Source organism: Populus nigra, chromosome 3 (genome assembly GCF_951802175.1).
Source record: "Populus nigra chromosome 3, ddPopNigr1.1, whole genome shotgun sequence".
Classification (NCBI taxonomy): Eukaryota; Viridiplantae; Streptophyta; class Magnoliopsida; order Malpighiales; family Salicaceae; genus Populus; species Populus nigra.
Window position 1 is genome coordinate 23474506 of NC_084854.1, and position 23659 is coordinate 23498164.

At 35.4% G+C, this 23659-nt stretch overlaps 3 protein-coding genes and 1 pseudogene across 4 annotated transcripts; 2 read left to right on the forward strand and 2 right to left on the reverse strand.

Annotated features, from left to right (window-relative positions):
• Positions 1-312: 312 nt before the first annotated feature.
• Positions 313-11032, reverse strand: LOC133689323 (insulin-degrading enzyme-like 1, peroxisomal). Of its 2 annotated transcripts, none has more exons than XM_062109139.1 (26): positions 10774-11032; positions 10598-10673; positions 10426-10493; positions 10144-10235; positions 9954-10027; positions 9787-9830; positions 9176-9227; positions 8713-8835; positions 8503-8615; positions 8186-8348; positions 7830-7922; positions 7585-7670; positions 6800-6886; positions 5827-5930; positions 5043-5145; positions 4752-4847; positions 4481-4673; positions 4173-4234; positions 3979-4083; positions 2950-3151; positions 2653-2861; positions 2274-2398; positions 2147-2198; positions 1973-2059; positions 1185-1307; positions 313-967 (listed from the first exon to the last, which is right to left on the reverse strand). In XM_062109139.1, exons 1-26 carry the CDS (start codon positions 10873-10875, stop codon positions 716-718), a joined length of 2886 nt encoding a protein of 961 aa, XP_061965123.1. In that variant the 5' UTR covers positions 10876-11032; the 3' UTR covers positions 313-715. The 2 variants fall into 2 exon arrangements, with proteins under 2 accessions (XP_061965123.1, XP_061965124.1); XM_062109140.1 differs by having other exon boundaries at positions 4481-4670; positions 10774-11031.
• A 1319-nt stretch (positions 11033-12351) lies between these two features.
• Positions 12352-13783, forward strand: LOC133687999 (uncharacterized; annotated as a pseudogene).
• Positions 13784-16068: 2285 nt separating this feature from the next.
• LOC133690303 (protein TEEBE-like) lies at positions 16069-17656 on the forward strand. The gene is made up of 3 exons (XM_062110545.1): positions 16069-16209; positions 16334-16831; positions 16944-17656. Exons 1-3 carry the CDS (start codon positions 16131-16133, stop codon positions 17462-17464), a joined length of 1098 nt encoding a protein of 365 aa, XP_061966529.1. The 5' UTR covers positions 16069-16130; the 3' UTR covers positions 17465-17656.
• A 4181-nt stretch (positions 17657-21837) lies between these two features.
• LOC133690038 (protein TEEBE-like) lies at positions 21838-23476 on the reverse strand. The gene is made up of 3 exons (XM_062110183.1): positions 23347-23476; positions 22641-23138; positions 21838-22518 (listed from the first exon to the last, which is right to left on the reverse strand). Exons 1-3 carry the CDS (start codon positions 23435-23437, stop codon positions 21998-22000), a joined length of 1110 nt encoding a protein of 369 aa, XP_061966167.1. The 5' UTR covers positions 23438-23476; the 3' UTR covers positions 21838-21997.
• Positions 23477-23659: the final 183 nt, after the last annotated feature.

The following is a 23659-nucleotide window of genomic DNA, read 5'->3' on the forward strand; positions in this document are numbered from 1 at the left end:
AACATATGTTATTTATCCAATTATGTTCAATGAATTTATTTATTAAAGTCAACTTGTAACAAAAATTGACATAAAATTTATTGAGTAAAATAAAAGAAAATAAATTTTATGCAAAACCACACATATTAAAGATATTATAGGAAAATAAATGATTTTTATTTATAAAAATAAATTTTAATATGTGTATGCGTGCGCGCGCGCGCGCGTGTATATATATATATATATATATATATATATATATATATATATATATATCACACCATCCTCATAAAACAATTATATACATCTAATATAATTAAAAAATAATCACCATTTTAAAAAGGCTAAATAGGTTTTTTGTTCATTTTTTTATTGGCGTCCAAAAACAAATAGATTGTTGAAACAAACGCATCTAGCAAGACATCGTTGTCTTTGAGATGCAAGCAACACATAAAAAATAGTTCACCTAAGTAACAATGCAATGCCACGATTGTAAGCCAGAGATCAATGAGAAACAGTGCCATGAAAATCACTTTGGAGATTTTATTGCTATACTTCGGCTTAAGCTACGACTACCATTTGCTTGCTTTCGCTGCAGGTTTCAATTTTCTTCAACCAGATTGTACACAGCTGAAAAAGGGAGGGCGTTGTGATCTTCTGAAACTGAAAATATCTTCTATTTGAACTGCGTTGAAAATCACTTTGGGGAAACCTCCATTGCTTTTATATCCCAACCCTACAGCTTCATGTGACCAAAGCCTCCTTTAAATGAACCATAAAGAGGTTGTGATCTTCTGAAACTGAAAATATCTTCTATTTGAACTGCGTTGGGCGGAAGCTGTTGGCTTTTGTCTGATGGGTACTCACATGAATGCAGTTTCCCGTAAACCCGCACGCTCAATGTCCTCTTCCGAGGTGCACCAACTTTTACATGTTCATCAAAGAAATCTATCAAGTCCTGTTGTGCAAGTTGTTTTAATGCGGCCACCTGTTGTAACAACATGGATTAGAAGTTTAGAACATTTGAAAAAAAAAGCCATTGATGAAAAAGCTTTGTTCTAACTGGCTAACAATATTGACATGAGATTCTGGGACGTGTGCCCTTATCTCAAAACTTGCCGCTTCCATAAACACAATTTATAGGTTTTTTCCAGCCATTTTGCAGGACCCAATAATAAACATCTGCAGATATATGAGATTCATACCTCGCATTCTCGCCTATCAAACTTCAGGGTCCCATCAGAAATCTCTCGCCAGAAAAATGCAGATTCTTCTCTTAAATTCTTGTGCTTCTCAAGTTTCATATCTATCAAAGCATTCACGTTACTCTGCAGAGCATTGACAGGCATTTTGAAATTAAATCCTTGTGAACGGAAATGGATCGCAAGACTGGTTTGTCAAAAATAGCTCACTTGCAACCACCAAACCTCAAAACAAATTGAGGCAACAACAAAATAAAATTAGATAACAAAATAAACAAGCAGCTAATATATGCCTCGTTCGCTCTCATCTGAATGGCCCAAACTGTTCGCAATAATGAATTGAGATGTGGATTGTCTAGGAACAACTAGATTTCCTTATCATTGAAGTTATATTGTTCAAAAATTGTGCAGCTCGTACAGAAAATTAGATAGCCAAAGAATTTGTTAATTGGTAGCGAGGAATTAATCTTTTGTTTAGGCATGCAATTTGCGGCTAGCTATATCTCATTCTGTCTTGGAAAAAAAGGTGCTGGTAGAAAATTTACAGAGAAGAAGGTAAGCATTTGAAGAAAGATTAACCATGCGCAACTTAAGCTCGTAATTTGAAGATTACTCCATCTTCCTCCCAAAAGGAATTTTAACTTTTAAGAAACATGTGAGCTTCCCTTAAAGTTAGAGAAACAATCACTGCATGTAAATAACATTGACCTGTGTCATGCTGGTCAGAACCACCTAAAAAGACATGCAAGAAAATATCAATCAATTATGATAGGGATAGAATAGAACCTCACCTTGAATTCATCATTGGTCATCCCATAAAGTTTAGTTTCAAACATCTTGAGGAATGCCTCAACTCTCAAATCAATTTGTCCAGGACCCTAGCAAGATTACCAGGATTAATGAAGAGAGTGTAATAACACAAGGCTACATGACCAGAAGAGACACACAAAAGAAATGCTAAATACCTTCACTGTAGATTGAATGATAAACTGCAGTCCGCGAATACCAGAGTCATTTCTACATTGAAAGAAATGGTAAGGCCTAGAGAAAAATCCATGTTGGGGACAAAATTTAGAGAGAAATTCTGGATACCTTTGCATGAGAACAGTAATGTACCCAAGTTGCTCAACAGATCTAAGCTGGTGGAAAGCTGGCTGCTTTGCAATTAAAGCAAGCAGTTGAAGTTTCACATTCCATGTAAAATCATCTCGATGAACCTGCACAATTGAATGATTCTGTCAATTAGAAATCAAAATTTCACCAGAAATAATTTATTCAATCCAGTCAATTACCAGAAAACAAGAAGAAATGCAGTATTTAAATTTATTTATATGCTACTATGTTTCATAAGTGATACTACATCTTAAAGTTGAAATCATGTACAAGCTTGACGTAAAATTATATCTTCAACTCCTTGCAAAAGCAGCCAATTGACTCAGAAAAACCATTTCTCACAAGCAAATATAGTTACCTGTATGTAATGCACCAGAGCAGAATTCTCATCATCTGGATTTAAGCCTTCAATTGGATGCAAATAATTGATGCCCCTTTCAAGCTTGATAACTCTACTTGTTAAATGCTGGGACGGGAATAAGGGTTGGCATATAGGGTCTGGACCCTTGTTAAAAACATCTTCAATATGCAGAATCATTGACTCTGCCTCGCTGCGTTCAATATTACCTGAATGAATGGAATAATTACTAATGATACTTAAAATCAAGACGAGATAGCCATATGATTATAGAAATACAAGACAGGCAGTTGAAACCTGCTATATAGCACTCTAAGAAGGCTCTTGAAAGCATCAATGGAATAAACTTAGCAAGATCTTCAGCCTGAAGATGAGGAAGTATTTCAAGTTCTTCCATCCAAGGCCATGTTTGATCCTGTAGTAACAGATAACAATAGTACATAGCCTGCTGATAGGGCTGCTGGAACTTCAAATTTCCGTACTCCTTTATCACCATTTCCTGGAAAAAATACAAGATGTATCAATGGTAATCAGTAAAAAAATGCACTGCTCATATGTTCTTCCCTATGCAACCTGTAAAAGTCACCTAGACAGGAATCCTAAAGAAAATAAACAATAGCAAAATTAAACAAGAAAGGGAAAGAAAGGAAGAAATAATTCAGTGGTCTCTAAAAGTGGCATTCTCTTGACCAAATTCCACAAGATTTTTTCAAAAGTTATTCCCAACCTTCTTAACATCATCTACAGAGCTTGGCTCATATCTGTCCTTCCCTTGTTCTAATTATCAAAATTGCACTTGCCAAATGACATGAAAATAAAGTCAAGTTATGTTAGAAAATAATATAAATCATATTCTGAAACCTCACCTAACAGCTTAAACTATTAGGTTGAGATGGTTCTTTGACTTGGTATCAGAGCCTTGATAACCAAGTGGTCACGAGTTCGAATTTCATCATCCCCATTTATTTGATAAAAATTAAACATAATGTAGTGTGGACCTGTGCAAGTTTCAAGCTCAAAAAGCTTTCACTTGAGGGTGTGTGTTAGAAAATAATATAAAGCATATTCTGGGACCTCACCTAACAGCTTAAGCTATTGGGTTGGGATGGTTCTTTGACAGGTTACAGGGTAACACGTGACACAAGCTCCACCACTTTGATTGGGCTTCAGAGGAATCATAAATGATGTTCATGGTGATTTCGTAATCAAAGAGAGCATTATTTGGTATACATGACTGATCAATATATCTATATATGTATCCTTTTGAGTATAAATACTTGTAGATACAGGAAGTTCAAACCCTGTATGAACTCTTCCTTGCATTACCTTGATCACAGAAAATCTGTCGGGCTTCACTTTAAAATTTGAAATTTTTTCAATAACAGTTTCCAACAAGATCCTCAGTTTGTGGTTGTAACCAACAACAGTGACCTACAAAAAAACAAAACAAAAGTAGGTTGTGTGAGAGAGGGGACAGAAGAGAAATCATAATAACATATAATATGCAAATAGGCTACTACCTGAAAACCACTATCTGTGTTGCTTATGCCATAATATAGACCAGCAACCTGTGCATAATAAGCTGAAACATACAAAACATATAAAACTGTTGTAAGATGCAGAGTGGAGATTTATCAAATATGCCAGTATATCAAATAAAGTTTAATTTATAAAGATGAGGATTTCATATGAATTATATATTCATATGCTACACTGCTTCATCAAATAAGAGATACTGGAACTTGAGGAAGAAAAGGAAATAAATAAAAAAGTAAGAGATTAAATTTTATCTTCACTAAAATAAATCCAAATTTTAGTTCGTGGTTACCATAATCATTCAGGTCATCCATCAACAACCGCGCAAAAATGTCAGTAAGAACTTCAGTCTCAGGAGAGCTGCTAGCAAAGGGGCAGTTGAAATCTATCTTAACATAAGCTTTAGGAGTAGAGAACATCGTGTCAGGCTTGTACCATAGTGATGAAGAGGATGACTTTCTTAAGAGAACTGGGAATTTGACCTGCTACGAAGGTCAGTCACATCAGTAAATAACAAACAAAAAAATGATGATCATGTAATAGATAATAGAATTCCATCAAACCTTCTCTTGTGCATCCTTAAGTGATAAGTCAGTAGGTATGAATACATTAGGCGCTGGCAGATGCAAATCTTCATTTGGAGCAAATAGCATCCATTCCTGCAATCAGACAAAAACTTGCAAAATATCAGGTTTTGTACCTTTACAAGAGATTCTAATCATGAAAATGAAGCTGCTTATAGTTTGATGACAACAAACAGTAAAGCAAAATAAATTGCAATGGAAGTCCAAAAAGATTTGCATTTATTAACACCATTGACTGGATAATCTAAAAAGTAACAACCAACAACAGACCTGGATCATGGAGCCAGTGATTTTCTCAACACTGTATGCAGTTTTGTACCATGGCTCAGTCATTGCAGTTTGCCCTTCAAATTTCTTCGATTCCCAAAAGATTCTGCAGAATAAAAGGAGGTAATTAAGAAATTTTCTCAACCAAGTCGATGTCCAAGGAGATAACTGATTGAACAATTTGTACAAACAAATTGAGACATGTATAGAGCACAACAAACAAAAATCTGGACGAGGAAAAGAAACAAGTCTGTAAAAGTTCACCCAATGACTAGTTTTCCTTTACCATGGAAAGGCAGATTACAACTACTATCTACATGCAAGGTGATTGTAATGCCGATCCAATCATACAAAAAAAATAGGCAATTGAAAGTTATATCATCTTTCTATAACGAATGGCCATATTTCTTCCATTTTGTGACATTCCCCTTAAGCATAAACGGTGCTAAAATACATCAATTTCACTGCATTCTATTATTATTTAATTGGAAAGTAGCATCATTTACGATTATCAATCCCCTTGAAAGTAAGGTAACATGAAAGCAACTCAGTTCTGGTTCAACAGGATTAGAATGCCCCTCTAACACGATTTTTCTTTGTTTCTTGCTTTATATTTTTTGGTTGTTGGCATATTCTCCTGATCTAATTCTGGTTTCATGCCTTACTAATAAAATCCATTTCATTGTCATAAACCAAAAAAACAGAATAAGGAATAAGGGACAAAAAATGTTTGCTTCTCATTTGTTTTGGCAAAAGCTACAGCTCCTTTGAGCTCTAAATAACTCACCGAACATTGTCTGGAGAAAGTTGATTAAGTACCATCTGAATTATGCTTGGACTGAAATTAGAAGGCAAGGAGGATCCCACCAGCCAATCTTTTTGAGGATATAGCTGATAAAACGAAACCAAACAACCATTTAAAGACCATTATTCTAAAAATATGTTAGCTAACATATCCTCAGTCACAAGCTTTGAAATACATACAGCATGCAAATAAGCATATACATACATATGTGCACATATCTATATTATATGCATGCATGCGTGTGTGCATGCATTTACCTGAATATATTTTAAAGATGTTTAAAAGTAAAGAGAAACAAAGCTCTCAAACAATCTCCAATGTTTAACTATTCACAACTTGACCCCAACACATCAAAAACTCACTTCAACTTCAACTATTACAGTTTAGCAAAAGTAAAATCATTTTCTTCCATCAATTACTCCCAGTTAAATCCTATAGGAAACAAAAACTTCTTAGCCTTTCTAGCAACCTTTAAAAATCTATCTTCCAGCAAATCATCCCCAAATTTTAGAGGCACACCTTCTAATTATATTAATTTCACCTCCTTTTCAGTTTTTTTTTTTAAAAAAAACTTAATCACAAACCATTTTCCATCTTCTGGCCCTAAATTGAAAGGTCAAGGCTTTCAGTTTATTTTCACATGAGGCCACAGCTCATCAAATTAAAAAAAATCTGCAACTCATAAGTTAGAAGATGAAGCACTTGTAAACTGGTATTGCTTCTGATGAAGAAGTGTATAATGAAAACAAAATGCTCGTTGTTATTGTTGTTTGTAGAGGATGCATAGATGTTTTAAATTCGGCTACATTGTTTAGTAAGAGCAATTCTCACAAAAGTTATACAACACAACATAATGGTGTAGAATATCTTATATAAAAACAACAACCAAATTGGCAAGATGTAGAAATTCCAGAGGAAGTGCACAATTTTTTTCCCTCTCAAATCCATAACTAACCTGCATATTGGATGCAATCCGGACAACATAACTAATTGGAGGGGTTTTGTCTTGATAGTGGAATGATGTCTCACAAACAGCTGCAAGCTTCATAAAAAAGATAAAATATTTCAGCATCTTGAATAGATTAGAAAGAGAAACTTCAATACTGAATGCAAGAGATAATAAATAAATAATCTAACTTGACAGGGAGATGCAAAATACGCTCCAAAAACAAAAATTAACTTAGAAAACCATTAAATAAAGGATAGAAGCATGAAAATGTCAAGATGCATGGTAAAAAAGGTCAAAAACTTACATCTCCTCAAGCTTTTTCAGTTCAAATGAACTTTTTTTTTGGCTCAAACTTGTATGGGCCAATTGATGACCCCTAATTTCAACTAGAACTTAAAGTGTAACGGAACCCTATGTTCCACAGCATGAGAATGTCAATTAAACAAAATGCCAATTGGTTGAGTTCATCTTGCAACTTTAAAATTGGAAATGAACTGCAGAAGAATTCATTATATGCTGGTGTGCCTAAGCACCAGCATAATCTTTCTCCTTAACTAGCTAGCATTCTCTTTCACTTGGCTCCCTTCCCTAATCACCACAATAATGACATTTCATTTCTCTCTTTCTCAAACTAACACGGTAACACCCATCAAATTCTCTAAACATGGTCTATGTGGTTAGAGTTGCAAATGAGCATGGCAAGAAGCGTGTGTGATGCATGTTAGCCATTCCCCTGTTTGTCAGTAATATCACAAAATGGTAATCCATAATCATATAATGCATTTCCATACCTCATCAAATATCCATTTGCAAACACCAGACTGCTGCAAGAGGTGAATGTATTTGAATAGCAGTCCAACAACATTTTGCATGTGCTCTGCAATCCGACAAACAAAAAGGAATAGTTTAGATAAAAGATGTTAATCCCAGATATAATTCTGCCCAGCTAAAAAATAAGATAAGCTAAGCTTTGCAACTCTGTTAAAGCTAGATTGTCCAAGAGCACAAACTGAGATAAAACTAAAGGGGAACTAACCATGGCCAGCATCAGTAAGATTAATTACTGTAGTGAAGAAAGAGAACTCTGTCGTCCCATCTCCTTCACCAGCAGATAAATCAGTGGCCCATCCTGCATTTTTTTTAAAGTAACCAAATCTTAAGGCAAGTCTGATTTTCAAAGGAGAAAAAGAAGAAGCCAGCGTTTCCAGCATCATAAATAAAAGACAGGTAACTACAGGCACAAGAATGAACATGCACACAGTGAATGCACAGAGAGTTCACTGAACATGAGAAGCGGACTGCCAAGCAAAAAGCAAACCACCTATGTGTATATCTAATAAAGTAGAATTAAAAAAAATATAAAGATAGATCGTAAGGATGCGGGAAACCCACCTAAGGTTTTCAAGACATAAAACAAAGATCCTTCTCCTTCATGGCCAATCAGGTGGCCAAGATACCTGCATGGTCCTTCCTTGTAGTGAAGAATGCCCGGAGTTATTGGCCAAACAATTCTCAATTTGTGACCTTGTTTTATCGGGACAGTTCTAACAAGTATCTAAAACAAACACAGTGAAGAATAAAGGTAATATTAAACATTCTCTCAAAAGTTTAATATCTTCAGCCACACATAACTGTCTTTACAAAACTTTAACATTCTCTAAAAGTATGAAGCGAGCAAAGAATCAGAAATGCAGCAGAACTTGGCATACCTGTAAATGTTCCGAGGAGCAAGGCTGACCAGGAAAAGAGAAACAGCTCCTATCATTATTTTGAATTTCCTGGAACTTTTCCTCGACAAGGCTTTGTATTTTATCAAGGCTTTCTGAAGATTTCCACAGCAAGGAAATTGATAGTTGTAATTGTTGGTAAATAATGAAATCAAGAGATAATTAATGTTGAAGGGAGGCTTATTTACTAACCTTTTGCATATATTACCAAGTTCATGAGGTTGGCTGAATAATTTTCTTCATAGAGCTTTATAAGCTCAAGTCTTGTATCCAGCCCCTTTTCTTTTGGCTGAACTTCCAAAGTGTCCCAATTCCCTATGAATTGACAAATGATAGACACAATTCAGGAAAGAATATAAATTTTGATCTTCCTCAATATGAAACATCATTGTAGTTGTAAATATGATTCCTTTAGAAGTTAAGGGAAGCCAGTGGAAGGCATTCGCCCCTAAGAATCATTAGTTAAAAACATAATGTTGTAGAAAAATATTATTAATTAAACTTTACACAGTCATAGGCAGTATGGATGTTTTGCTGAAAATCAACAAGCATGCATGACTTGCTACATACCTGGATTACTGTGTTCTACAAATAACATACCAGCTCATACACACATGCATACAACCACACATAAACATCGACATATGCAGCTAACCTGTACTGAATTTATGGTATGGGTGGCCTTCCTCACTTAAATGTTTCTGAAGCTGCAATGAAAGAGAGAAAAAACAGTTTGTGAATAGTATTAATTGCATAATCACTACGAAGCTGTGGTTGATGACAAGCAGCATGGTTTGCTACATGTGAAATGCAATATTTACAAAGAACGAACTGTGCATCACTATTTCTTAAGGTTGTGAGCAAGTATATCATACATGCTAACTTTGCACCTTCAAATAGAGCAGAATCAAATGTACAATATCATGCAAAAGCATAGAACTACCCAATGGAATACCTGTTTTTGAGTGACTAAGACAAAACAGCAGGTGATCTGTGACATTTTACTTATAGTTAATTTGGAAGGTTAAATTGGCCTCTTGTTAGTCTAGGTGGTTTCAAAGGTGAAAAGGAAAAGGAAAACCTAGATATCTGTAGGATTCCTCATCATTAGGAATTTGCAAACAACATATCAACTAAAACACTTGCAACATGCAACCAATTTGTTGAGTTTATACAAATACAAGACAACCAAAAGACTGAAAAGAAAGATTAACAAAAGAAAACCAACAGTCTACCAGATAGGTGAGCAAGTGCATTGAATGATACCTGGTTTATTCTCCAACCATCAGACAGTAAGTTTTTCTGATTTTCTGTACAAGAGAGACACAAACACCAGAGTAAGTAATTACCAACACTAATTCCGAATAGAAACTCAGCATCAATCCAGCTTGAGAAACCTAAAAAGGAAAAAAAGTCTAAGCACAGCAGCTAACCAGAATCAACAGCCTTAATTTCCCTAACGGTTGCATCCGCTGACATCAATGGTTTGATAAAGAACTGTGCAAATCTGAACAGTAAATCACATTCAAAGAACCAGGTCACAAACTTTATAAGATAACTGACAAAACCAACAAGCTATCTATCATTACAGATTATAAAAATAAGAAAGCGTGCATTTTATACCTGTCCAGAGCATCTTCAAAACAATCACTGTTAACATCAAAATGATAGTTGGTGTGGTCCGACGTCGTAAAAGCATTGGTACTGCCCCCATGCTACGCATCAAGTAGATAACAAAATACGTAGAAAACATCGTTTAGTAACACATAAATTCTCACCAAAATTACAATTCAACCTTCCCGAACCACATAGAATAAATATAAAGATTTTAACAGGAAATAAAAGGAGCTTTCTTTCTTTCTTTCTTAAGTAAGCAATTTAAATGATACTTAAATAATTAATCACCTCAATAATGTACTTAGAGTAACTGTCCTCTAGTGGATATTTCTCACTTGCATAAAACAGCATATGCTCTGCCAATACCAGAAACCAAAAAAATAAAATAAAAAACCGTCATGAAAACCACAAAAAGAAAAAAGAAAAAAGAAAAAAGAAAAAAGAAAAAAGAAAAGGCTACCAAGAAAATGAGCGAGTCCTTCAAGACCATCAGGATCACTGAAATAACCAACACTAACATTCATAGAAGCCGCACACTAAAAAGAAACGAAAAATAAATGGTTAGAATTGACCTAAATCAGTGATTAAAGCGCCAGAATTGAATTGAAATTGCAAAAATTAAGGAATTGAAATTGCCTTATCGGTGTCGGGATCGCTAATGAGAAGGACTTGGAGAGCATTTGGAAGAACAATTCTCTTGTATTCTCGCTTATCAGTCCTTGCCTTCACTATCTCCATCTCCTCCGCTTCTTATTTGCCTACCGCCGTCGTGTTGTTCCTTCCTTTCTTGTTGATTACTCCTGTGTTTTTTCAGAGAGAGAGACAATGCGAAAGACTTGTTTATTCTACAGAAGACTGGGACCAGAGACGGGGGGTTTTCCTTTTTCTTTTTTTTTTAAAATGTATTTTTGTGGATGACTTTAGGTCTGCCAAGGTAATAGCTAGAAGCAGGCACAAGTAAAGAGGTTTTTTTTTTTTACATGAGTTTGATAAAAATTAATAAAATAAATGAAATTTGGATTAAAATTCTAAATTTGATTGATTGTTTTCTTCATTATTATGATTTTTGAATGTGTAATAGAAATGGATTGAGATATATATATATAAAGAGTTTTTTTAAAAATTAGTTAAATAATTCAAGCTAGTTTACTAGCCTAGTAAATTCACGAAAAAATATTTTCTTTGTTTTGTTGGAAGAGTGTTAAATCTATAGAAAATGCTCTTCTTGTTTTCATAAGAGGCTTTTTCTATGATTATTTATTTATTTATTTATTATTATTTAGTTAATGTTTAATTATTCTTTCAATATAAAAAAATGAAATCAAGGCCATATCCCTTCATTTCTTTTTTTTTTTTTTTACTTCAACTGTTTTTTATATCTCTCTTATTTTTCTCTTGAAATGCTAATTAAATATAACTTTAATCTCTATTTTCTCATCATTATTTTTTATTTATTTGTTAATTATTATTTAGATAATATTTAATCATTATTTAAAAATAAAAGAGATGAAAACAGGTCTATATCTCTTATTTTTTTAAACTTAACCTTTTATTTTTATATCTCTTATTTTTATCTTAAAACACTAATTAAATACGACCTTAATCTCATTTGTTTTCCTTATTAACCCATTCTCCAAGGTAGAAAGACTTTGGTCGGGTTCGTTCTATCACTTAACTTGTATAAGTGAGAGGCTTTAACTGATTTGTTTTTTTAATTTTTTTTAATATAGATGTTCGGATCAACTTGTATATATTTTGATTAATTTCACGAGTTCTAAAATTAACAACCATGCAAACCTTCAGCGACCCTAAAATTTATAAAACTTAAAATGATAATTTTTAAAAAATAAATCTATGATATGTTAAATTACACCCCTTTTAATTATTATTATTTCAAGTTAACGTGCATTTCGTACCATGTTTATGTTGAGCCGACTTTTTTTTTTTTTTCTTTTAGCTTGTTGATGGATCTTGAAAAATGAAGCAGCTGCTGTTGGAAAGCAGAATTTTCCAACTTTTTATCAGCCACAGGTGCAGCCACAATTATTGTGATCCCACCAAAATAAAACGTGTTTTTTCGCATTACCAAACACGTAGAAACGTAGAAACTGTGGTTCCCTTTAACCTCAGGTCCACCGCATTACCAAACGGCATTTAAATTTACAGATTTAACTAGCCAAGTCATTTGTATTGCTTTCTTGACAAAGTCAAATAATTTACACTGAGTGGGTTAGAATCCCCCAAGGTTGAGTGTCGTTGACGTCTGCTTGAGCAGGAATGACATAAGCTGTGAAAACCATGATTGAGCTTTAAAGGGGTGATAATCTGGCTAGTGAATGCTTGCTATTAATGGCTGGTTGCTTGAGTTTAACTTTGGGAGGATTAGGGTCTATGGCAAATGATGAAGAAGGGACATTAGCATAATGCTTCTATGCTGTCTAAATAGCCTTGAATCTCTTGTTTTCGCTTTCATAAGAAGTTTCTTGCTATACATAAATCTTGGCTATTCTTTTTATCGAATCCAATCTCTTCATAACACTGACGTGATATGTGGGCATCACATATATTCTCAAAGTTTTGGTTGAATTCAAATACCTGAGCCCTAAATTAAGCCCTCTGATGATGATGATTCTCTCATCTGTCCTTGAATATTGCTGCTGTGGCATATATTTTGTTTTCGATAGTTCAGTGTATGAAGCTTTGCTTGGGCACTAGCAAGGCTCGGAGATCTCTACTGTTTATGGCATTTCCCCTTGTAGTGCTCTGATTGTGTTTTCCTATACCAGATGGCAAGAAAGCAACTGAAGTGGGTTCGTTTGAGACTCGAAGGTAATGGCCTGTACTACTGAAATGAAGGAAGAAGTGAACCGTTGCCAGATTCACGAATGGTTCCCAAAATTCAAGAATCTTTATTCGAGTACCTTCTTGATGATCCGATCCCTTCCTCCTTCCTCTTTCCATCTCAAATGAAGATGCCCTGCCGAACAGAATCCACAATCCCATAGACGAAGAAGACCATACCGTGTCAGAAGAATCTGAAGATGAACCAGAGAAGCCTCCACCGCTCCCTTCTTTCCCTTGAATTGAAGATCAAGGAATCGATTGAAACCCTTGGAGGTGCTGTCTTTCCTTAGCTCAACTGGAGTACACCAAAAGACTGCTTGGATAGCCCATCTGGGACCCTCCATTGCACTTCATCTAGTGAAACTGCGCTATGTTGTGATCATCGGACTCATTTGTCCATGATCTGTGTCATGCCCATGATTCATGCAGTGACAAAACGCTGTCAAGTGTTTCTCCCCTTTCTTGCTTGATATGGAAATCCGTTGCTTTGTATCATTGCATGGAGCCAGCAGCTGGTTGGGATCTCACAGAGGGATGTCACTACATTTTATCCTGTTCTCCTTGAGAAGAATAGTGATCGTCAACTCTTGTTGGGGTTTTTATAAATTTGACTGATAATGATAGACTGAAATTGAATCTGAAAATGTTACAGAGGTTTCATTCAGCTAGGAATGGCTACTGGAAATACCTCCCAGATGTCAGATTTTCGTTTAAACCCGAATGCTAATGGCATATATGATCAAGTATCATATTCATTTATAAATTTTTATCTAAATAATCCTAAACTCAGCTTCAATCCAAACTTGTTAATCTCTCTGTTCTTTATCTAGGTACTTGTTGAAATGTATCAGTAAAATTAATCATCAGAGATATTGCATCTGTAAAATTCGAGCTGGCATGGAAATTACAGGGATTTGAATCCAATACGTATTACTTTTTTTTCTCAAATAAAAAACAGCACATAATTAAGTTGGACACATTAACTTACGCATGAAAAATCCTTATCTCTGGTCTCCAAGAAACAAATATGCACCAGAATCAGTTTTCAATTACAAATAGCAGCAATCAAGGAGAAAATGTGCAAAAACCCTGGAAGCATCTTCCAAGTTTTGACCTACAACAGTCAACAGAGGTTTCCGAGCGATGAAAAAGTATATTGATGTAAAGATCCCCATCATGCGTGAATCAAGGACAGAAATGATCATGCACTGAGTGCATGCATAAATGTTTGCTCAAGAAAACTAGACTAATACATCCAAAATGCTTACCAAAATAAATTACAGTTAACCAGATTGAATGATCAGATTGACAGAAGAAACCCCGGTGGGTAGCCTTCATGAGATTAAAATGGAAAATTATGTAAAGCACTCACGATATCTAGTTTGTATTTTAATTTATTGCATCCAGTAGCTAGGCTAACATTTATCGGTCTTTAAGATTGGGATATGCGGTCAAACTATTATAAAAGCATTTACCTGACACTTTCAACAAGTGCTGCTTTCTCCAAGAAAGCCTGAACTCTGTGACAACCTTCTGATGCAAGGTGCAAGAACTCTAAAATTTTGACCTGAATGAGCTAGAAATCTGTGACTTATAGATCACTTTGTTAGGAGTCAGGAACAGATGCGCATGGGATTGATGTGAAATCATAAAAGAAATCGATTGCTCCTATTTATAGCTTTACACACCTCATCCTATTCTCTCTATATTTTGGCCAGCCAAAATGATCATAAAAACTTTTGGTTCAAAAGAAATCACCAAAATACTTTGTACCATGTTCTTTGTGATGAATTGTCCAACAGCAGATACACGGAAACTGCTTAGTGAAAACTGATTTTTGTCAAGTGGCAAATACCAAGGTAGAGGTGAACCCACAGCAACATCCTTCTCCCTTATACCCTAAAACATAATAGAATGGTAAAACATATACGATAGTAAAGGATGTTTTCCAGAGCTCGATTTTCCATATATATATCTCTTTACCCTGAGCTATACAAGTAGAACACAGTAAATAGTTGAACCAACATTGACCTGATGTCAGGAAGTCCATTGCCAAGCTCAACTTCTCCCTATTTCCAAAAGCATAAGTATGCCAGACACACTCTATGTGTAAACATCAGAATAAGGGACATGTTTATGCAGGTAACCTTAATTCTTTGGTGTTCTTGGTTTAGAGGGTCAGATGATTCAGTTATGCGCCATTCATAAGCAGCAAAACACTGGTCAGATTTCAACACTCTGTAAATCTCTTTGCAGCAATCGCACTATTTTATCCAAAAAGCAGAGTCAAATAACTTCAGATGAAAAGGGCTGTGTACAATTGAAGTAAATGCCTTAGTTGATATTTTATAGCTTATACATGAGCAGAGGTCTTTCAAAATTAGCTAGGAGTCAAATATTTTTGTGAACAAGAAATTCAAATCATTATTACAAGAGCTACACTTCATAAAATCCCTTAATTAAGGTTACTAGCGGCATCAAGCAATATCATTAACTTCTTACCAACCCGTTTTAATTACCTTTAGTTCAAACACTGACCTTAATTAATACAAGAGCTGCAATGTAGTGTTGCCTTCACAATTTCACACGAGCCCATCTGTTTCTGTCAAATAATCAAGCCAGGCATCTTTACATTACGCCCACCAACATAAATTCTATGTGGAAGGCAGATATTAGGGTGCAAATGCAAAATCAACTCAAGTTAAAGACGCAAGAAACGGGTACATCTTTGGTTTAATCATTAATCACGCATTCTCATAACAAAACCAAGCATTAAACTTGCATAATCACCGGCTTGTGTGGACAAGGAACAAATGAATCAAGATTTAGATGAGATCCAAATAAAAAAGTCCTGGAAGAGAGCAAATCACGGCAACCAAGGAAGGGTCCAACCACAAGAGTCAAGAAGCTCAGTGGAAATTTGGGACTTGGATTTTGAAAAGAGGGACAGACCAAAACATCCAATGGCTATTTGATGACATGTTAACATGGGTTGTTTTCTATTATTTCCCTTCTTCAATGCATCCAGCTTTTGTTGTGCTATAAATATACAAATAGATTTCGCGTTTTCTTTTATACCCACTTGGGAGCTTTCTTTCCCTATTTTGAGAGCCACTTCTAGTTGCTCCTTGACAAGCAAAATAAATGCAATGGCTCTGTTTCTCTCTCTTTGCGTTGCTCTCATTTTCTCCTTAGCTCATGCTGCTGGTCCACCTCCACTTCTTGATGGTAAAAATCACCTCTCTTTACTTGATTATGTGCAATGTTTTTGGTAGTTAACCAAAGAAATGCTCAGTATTTACATGTGATATAATGTCATTTTTAACACTGTGGCATGGGCAACATTTTGCAGGACTTGTTGAAAATGGGGACTTTGAAGAGGCACCAGCAAAATCAAACCTCAAGAAAACAGTGATCATAGGAAAATACTCACTCCCCAAATGGGAAATCAATGGCTTAGTAGAGTATGTCTCGGGCGGACCACAACCAGGTGGCTTCTTCCTAGCCGTTCCTCGAGGGGTCCATGCAGTGAGGCTAGGCAATGAGGCATCTATCTCTCAAAATCTTACTCTCAAACGAGGTTCAATCTATGCTCTCACATTTGGAGCCACCAGGACCTGTGCTCAGGATGAGGTGCTAAGGGTCTCAGTCCCTGGCCAATCAAGTGACCTCCCTCTTCAGACCATTTATAGCAGCGATGGGGGTGACACTTATTCCTTGGCTTGGAAGGCTACTTCTGATGTTGTCAAGGTCACATTTCATAATCTCGGAATTCAAGAGGACCCCTCTTGTGGTCCTATATTGGACGCTATTGCAATCAAGGAGATGCCACCTCTCCGGCGTACTATAGGTAAGATCCCAGAATTTACATGATTTTTAGAATTTCCTGGAGACATGTTTTTTTATGTGCTCTCTTCAGACAACCTAAGTGAGTATTGTTTTTTCATTTTGTTTCTGCACAGGCAACCTAGTGAAAAACGGTGGCTTTGAAGTTGGTCCGCATATGTTCAAGAACTTCTCAACAGGTGTCTTGCTCCCTCCCAAGCAACAAGATCAAATTTCACCCCTCCCTGGCTGGATCATTGAATCCCTCAAACCAGTAAAATACATTGACAGCAAGCATTTCTTTGTGCCCAAAGGATTTGCGGCAATTGAATTAGTAGCAGGGAGAGAGAGTGCCATAGCACAAGTCATTAGGACAATTCCTGACAAATTCTACAACCTCACATTCACAATCGGAGATGCAAAGAATGCTTGCCATGGATCAATGATGGTTGAGGCATTTGCTGCCAAGGAAACTGTCAAAGTTCCCTACGTCTCACAGGGAAAAGGTGGATACAAGACTGCAATTTTGAGGTTCCAGGCAATTTCAGCTAGGACAAGGATTACATTTTACAGTGCATACTATCACAATAAGCAGCACGATTATGGTCACATGTGTGGCCCTGTCTTGGATGATGTCAGTGTGTTTCCTACTCACTAATAAGATCTTCAATGCTTATCCAATATTGCCGTGAGTAATATCTTGGGTAATTAGAGAGGTTTGTAATTGTCTATGAGAGAGTTTATTGCACAGAAATGGGTGTTTAAACCTTCTTTAACAGAAACAAATAAAAGTAAAGCTACTGTATGGTATAAACTCGAGCAATTTACTTTCAATGATTGTATATATGTCTGTGATAACATGTTTTTAATTCCTGTTATTTTGTTTAACCAAATGACAAATAAGGCATTTTCTTGAACGCAATACTCTCCTCAATGCACATGGCATTGGATCTATAGCATGTGATTTCATCATCTACAAGGCTTCACTAAGAAAAATCAAACAGCATCCGGTTGAACTCACTGTCCGTATATAGTTGTTTGAATCATGGTGGGTTCTGGATGCTGCAATATTCAAGTCGATCTTTTTCAACTAATTTGAAAGTTCTGCTACTGTTTTGCAACACTTTTCAGTAATCCATTACAAAAAATCTATGTTCAACTAACGTAGGGCATTGTGGACAGCACCATTTTGTTGCAAAAGAAGCATTCTTCGGCTATGTCTCTCTTTACTGTGGACGGTCAGAAGCGTACCAGAATTCTGCAGTTCCAAGTTCCAACCTCTGAACTAGTTCATGGAAAACTAACCGTTATGGACATTCCTATGTACTGATTGCCACCCTTTAGCTTTGCATTAGGATGCCAAAATAAGCACTTGCGCAGCTCTATAATATACAGTGAAAGAAAGCATGTCGACAACGAAAGTAGAATATTGTTTGGTGTATGATGAAGAGTTGTCCACCGTGGTGAGTAAATTCTTTTGCTGTCACGACTCACGAGTCAATCACTCTAGACCTCGTTTTTTCAAACAAAATGGAAAGGCAAAGTGTCTATCTACCTTTTTTGTCTTCTACGCCTCGAGCATGTGCTCGTAGAAAAATGAGAGTAAGGTGTGTCCCCTGTCCAAAAGTCATGGGGCTCTACCAAATTAAAAAAAAATGGAAAGGGGACGGCAGTTTATTTGTACCAGCTCCTGAATCTACTTTTTGAAACTAAAGAACTAGATTTCCGCGTGAACAGTACTGGGCCAAGATAGAAATTGCAAGGTACATCAAGTACTCCTTCACAAAAGGGAAAGCAAGGTGCTTTTTTTAGTCAAATTACCGCACCAAACTTAAAAATGGAGGGTTATGACACATTTAGTGAAATGATATAATTTGATATTTTCGTGCTTTTAAAGCATGATATGTACTTAAATATTATACTTTTGAAACGTGACAGCTACATTATACATTTCACAAGTGCCATATTAATTAAAATTTAAAAAAAGTAGATTGAACACAAATGTTGTCTCTCTCTAACAAAAAATAAATATTATCACCCTCACTTCTCTCTTAAAAAACTTGTTAAACATTTAAATTTTACCTTTAAATCAATTAAAAATCAAACTCATCTTAGTTTTTAAGTATCTTTTGATGTTTTTATGTTGAAAACTCACCGATCCATTTGTTGTCGTCGCCACCTCATCCATTCTTGTAGTTTTATAAGCAAGGTAAACATATTATATTGATATTAATTTGTATTTGGTTTGATTGAAATCAAATAATTATTTAGGTTGAATTTAGGGTTTGTGGTAAATTTAAGATTTGTTGAATCAATGATAAATTAGTTAAAAATACATTCAATTAGAGTTTATTTGATATAGTTGAACATGAAAATAAGTTGAATTAATGATGAATTAATTATGTGTTGCATTTAATTTAGGTTAAGTTGCCAAATTAGGGATTTTATGTATATTGTTGGAATTGACTAATAATGTAGTTAAATACGCACACACGTTCATGAAATAGAGCATAAATGTGGCGGTTTACATGTTTCATTGAATTGTTGATAAGTTGATTATTTTATTATTTTATTGGAATTAAATTAATTTGCTAAGAATTTGTGTTTGATTTAATGCAATCGAGCATTAAAAATATCAATTGATAATATATCATGAATTATGTTTAATTTTTTGTTAAGTTTGCTTTAATGTTAAATTTTAGAAATTTAATTGAATTTGCTATGAATTTTTCTAATTAGAGTTGAAGGAATGCAATTTAGTTAAAATTATGTTAAAATGACTAGAATCCAATTTTTTTTACAGAAAGTCTAATAGCATATATTTTTTTTATTAACGTGGGTGTCCGGGTCAGCTTGCACACACCTCAACTAATCTCACGGGTCCTGAAATTAATGACCATGTAGCCTCCAGTGGCTCTGAGGGGACTCGAACTCGTGACTATTGGAGAGCAAACCCAAGGTCTGACCAGTTGAGCTACCCCTCAGGGTTCTAGTAGCATATTTATGTTATGTCATTATAGTGGTAATATATTTTGAGATGGTCGAGCTACATTGCTTGAATTGGGTAATGTGACAGTTCAACTATAAACAACACATTCCATTCGATATCAATATGACTGATGTTTTGCACGCCATTACTTGTAGAGGTAAAAATAATGATCACGACTAGTTAGGCAGGTATGGTGCTTATATAACAATGTGATGCATAGAGGAATGAGATATTTACAGAGATGCATCATGTGATTACTAACGAAAAGTATATGATTTGGTATATGAGTATAATGCAAAAAATCATTACTCTAGATCTCAAGCAGGTTCCTCCACCTGGATATATGCAGTACAAGCAATATGCTCAACGGATGCAACATCACATAAGTCATAAAGTTTTTTTTATGATTAATATATGTTAACCGTTGAGTTTTATGTATTTATCTTTTAATCTAACATTAATATTTTATTAATATTATGTTGGTTTCTTGCTACATGAGGGTAGTGAGGCCTCATCTTATCTTCTTAGTACTGACGAAGAAAGCAAAATTCACATTGTAGCATCCAAGGTGTTAAATGTTTGTCGCACTGGACTTGAAACCTTTGAAGAAAGACTAACTCTTAATGATGTCATGGTAGAGAACGAGGACACTTAAGCAAGAGCTGGATCTGGTCATGCTACTAATGAGTTCGGATCATCTAGTAGACGACGTAGATGTAGATAGATAGATGACTTATATTTATATATTCTATGATTCCTTGAATAGTGTATTATTGAATTATTTTATATTTGTTTTGCGTGTCTGTGTTCTTGAGGCTACTTGTGATTATGGAATATGATAATATGTTGGGTTTAGATAGAATTTATTGATTGCATTTATGGTGTTTTTTTTTTTTTGCAGGTTTTTTAAGCGAGATAAAATTTTAGGTATAGTTTCTATATAGAAGAAACCCTGTCTAAATTTTGATAAAATTACAAATATTTTAACTCTCTAAAATCATAAAATAAATAAAATTTCAAATTAATAAAAATTATGATTTTATAATTTTTTTCGGATTTAAAACACGAAAATGACTTGAAACGTTACAGTAGCCAAAACATCAAATGTCAAGAAAACATTGTGATTCTGAAACGCAATATATATCAAATATCATGTTTTTAAACTATGATATTATTAAAAGATATTTTTAAACAGTATTATTTCACCCAAAAAAAATTCATTTTATATTATATCAGTATTTAATTATATTCCGATTTATCCAATCAAGGTACGCTTTACACAAGACCGAGTAGATGCGGATCTTGATAAAAGTTGTCCTCTATAAATTATTGCATGCAAACTGCACTGTACATGATTCAATGTTGTTGGCTAATGGCCAAAAGCTTACTGCAAGGCAAGGGTATAGTTAGTAGAAGAAAAATATCAAAATAACGAAGTTACAGTGGAAAAAAGTTTCTAATTTGTCTCTTAGATTATTATTTTTTAAAATCTGACTACAATATTGTATGACATAAAGTAGTGTGTAACAATTAGCTAGTCAGAATTTTATATACTAGATTGAAAAATGAAGATGATTAAATAAATTATTTAATCAAGTTGTCTAACCCAAAATAGTCATAATTTTTTATTTAACTCTTCAATCGAGTTTGAATTTTATTGATGATTTCCCAGCAGAAAATTAGATTCGATATCAAACGGTCAGGAGGGTAGCAATCCAAAATGGCTAGCTAGAAATTGTTGACGGATGAAGATTCCTTGGCTATTTCGCATTCCTCCATAAATGAGCCTCGTGCATGGATCTCACGACAGGTGAGCCAGGCTACTCGAGTTTGATTTTTCGAGAAGTGATTCCGAAGAAAAAATAAAGTGAAATTCCTCGGGCATATGCTAGCAGACAACGAAGGCAGTTTGAAAGAAGCTTTGTCAAAAATATATGAATTTATATCGTATCTTCACAGATTGGAAAAACAAGTACAAATAGAAACATTCAAAGGAACAGAATCAAACAAGAAAAAAAGGTAAGAAACATTCGAGAGTAAAATGACTGAAGTTTGTCTTTTATCTGCATCGGTTTCAAAAGTTTTAAGCGCCCATTTCAGTGTTACAGATTTTTTGTTAAGAGTCTATTGCAAGACTTTAATTATCTCAAAAATTACTTATGATCACATGCATTTGGTAAACATCAAACGAATCTCTCCTTATTAGTGAGTAGGAAACACCCTAACATCATCCAAGACGGGGCCACACATGTGACCATAATCATGTAACTTGGTGTGATAATATGCACTGTAAAATGTAATCCTCGTCCTAGCTGAAATTGCTCGGAACCTCAAAGTTGCAGTCTTGTATCCACCTTTTCCCTGTGAAACGTAGGGAACTTTGAGGGTTTCCCTGGCAGCAAATGCCTCAACCATCATTGACCCATGGCAAGCGTTCTTTGCATCTCCGATTGTGAATGTGAGGTTGTAGAATTTGTTAGGAATTGTCCTGATGACTTGTGCTATGGCACTCTCTCTCCCTGCTACCATTTCAATCGCTGCAAACCCTGTGGGGACAAAGAAGTGCTTGTTGTCGATGTATTTTACTGGTTTGAGGGATTCGATGATCCAGCCAGGGAGTGGTGAAATTAGATCTTGTTGCCTGGTAGGGAGCAAGATCCCAGTTGAGAAGTTCTTGAACACATGCGGACCAACTTCAAAGCCACCATTTTTCACTAGGTTGTCTGAATAGAAAGAAATTTTTTTTAAAAAAAAAAAATTTGGATTAGGTTGTCTACAGAGCACAGAAACCAACATAAACTTCAGCTATTATAAAGGATCCTGAAAAAAAAATTCAGGACTTTACCTTTACTATACTTCAGAGGTAACATCTCCTTGATTGCAATAGCATCCAAAAGAGGTCCGCAAGTGGGGTCTTCTTGGATGCCAGGGTTATGAAATGTGACCTTGACAGCTTTAGAAGTAGCCTTCCAAGCCAAGGCATAAGTGTCACCCCCATTACTGCTATACAGGGTTTGAAGAGGAAGGTCACTTGACTGGCCAGGGACCGAGACCCTTAGCACCTCATCTTGAGCACAGGTTCTAGTGGCTCCAAACGTGAGTGCATAAATTGAGCCTGGTTTGACAGTAAGAGTTTGAGAGATAGATGCCTCGTTGCCTAGCCTCACTGCATGGACCCCACGAGGAATGGCTAGGTAGAAGCCGCCTGGTTGTGGCCCGCCTGAGACATATTCTACTATGCCACTGATTTCCCATTTCGGGAGCGAGTATTTTCCTATTATCGCTCTTTTCTTGAGATTTGATTTTGCTGGTGCTTGCTCAAAGTTCCCATTTTCAACAAGTCCTGCAAAAATTTGCCCATATCAATAAATGTCAAGAAGCAGCTACACACACACACACACCCCATAAAACAGCCTTGCTAAACCATTGAACCTTTTAATTTGGAACATTAGCCTTAGCTAGGCAAGTGTTACAACTAGCACTATTTCGTCTGAAAGATCACATGAAAAATATTGAACACAAACGAGTAATCAAGAAAGGTGAATGTTTACCATCAAGAGGACGAGGTGGGATAGCAGCATGAGCTGAGCCTTGGCAAAATGAGAGAATGATTGCAAAGCATAGAGCGAGAAACAAAGCCATTGTATTTTTCTTGTCAAGAAGCAATTAGAAGTGGCTCTCTAAATAGGGCAAGAAAGTTCCCTAGCGGCTCAAAGTTTTTTTTTGGCTAAACCACTTGTATATTTTAGTATACAAATCCGACACAAACGTGGATACAACGAAGGTAGGGAAAGAAAGTAACAAGCCACGTTAAAGAAGCACCAAATTAGGCGTGAGTTATGTTTGGCTGTCCTTCGATTTTCA

Excerpts from the sequence above, each read along its gene's own strand:
- LOC133690038 (XM_062110183.1), bottom strand. The coding sequence starts at position 23,437 with ATGGCTTTGTTTCTCGCTCTATGCTTTGCAATCATTCTCTCATTTTGC. Across the intron at positions 23,139-23,346 it reads CCCACCTCGTCCTCTTGATG|GACTTGTTGAAAATGGGAAC; the intron begins GTAAACATTCAC and ends AAATTTTTGCAG. Across the intron at positions 22,519-22,640 it reads ACCTCTGAAGTATAGTAAAG|ACAACCTAGTGAAAAATGGT; the intron begins GTAAAGTCCTGA and ends CTTTCTATTCAG.
- LOC133690303 (XM_062110545.1), top strand. The coding sequence starts at position 16,131 with ATGGCTCTGTTTCTCTCTCTTTGCGTTGCTCTCATTTTCTCCTTAGCT. Across the intron at positions 16,210-16,333 it reads TCCACCTCCACTTCTTGATG|GACTTGTTGAAAATGGGGAC; the intron begins GTAAAAATCACC and ends AACATTTTGCAG. Across the intron at positions 16,832-16,943 it reads ACCTCTCCGGCGTACTATAG|GCAACCTAGTGAAAAACGGT; the intron begins GTAAGATCCCAG and ends GTTTCTGCACAG.
- LOC133689323 (XM_062109139.1), bottom strand. The coding sequence starts at position 10,875 with ATGGAGATAGTGAAGGCAAGGACTGATAAGCGAGAATACAAGAGAATT. Across the intron at positions 7,923-8,185 it reads TTATGTCTTGAAAACCTTAG|GATGGGCCACTGATTTATCT; the intron begins GTGGGTTTCCCG and ends AAAAAAATGCAG. Across the intron at positions 5,931-6,799 it reads GGATTGCATCCAATATGCAG|CTATATCCTCAAAAAGATTG; the intron begins GTTAGTTATGGA and ends TCGTTTTATCAG.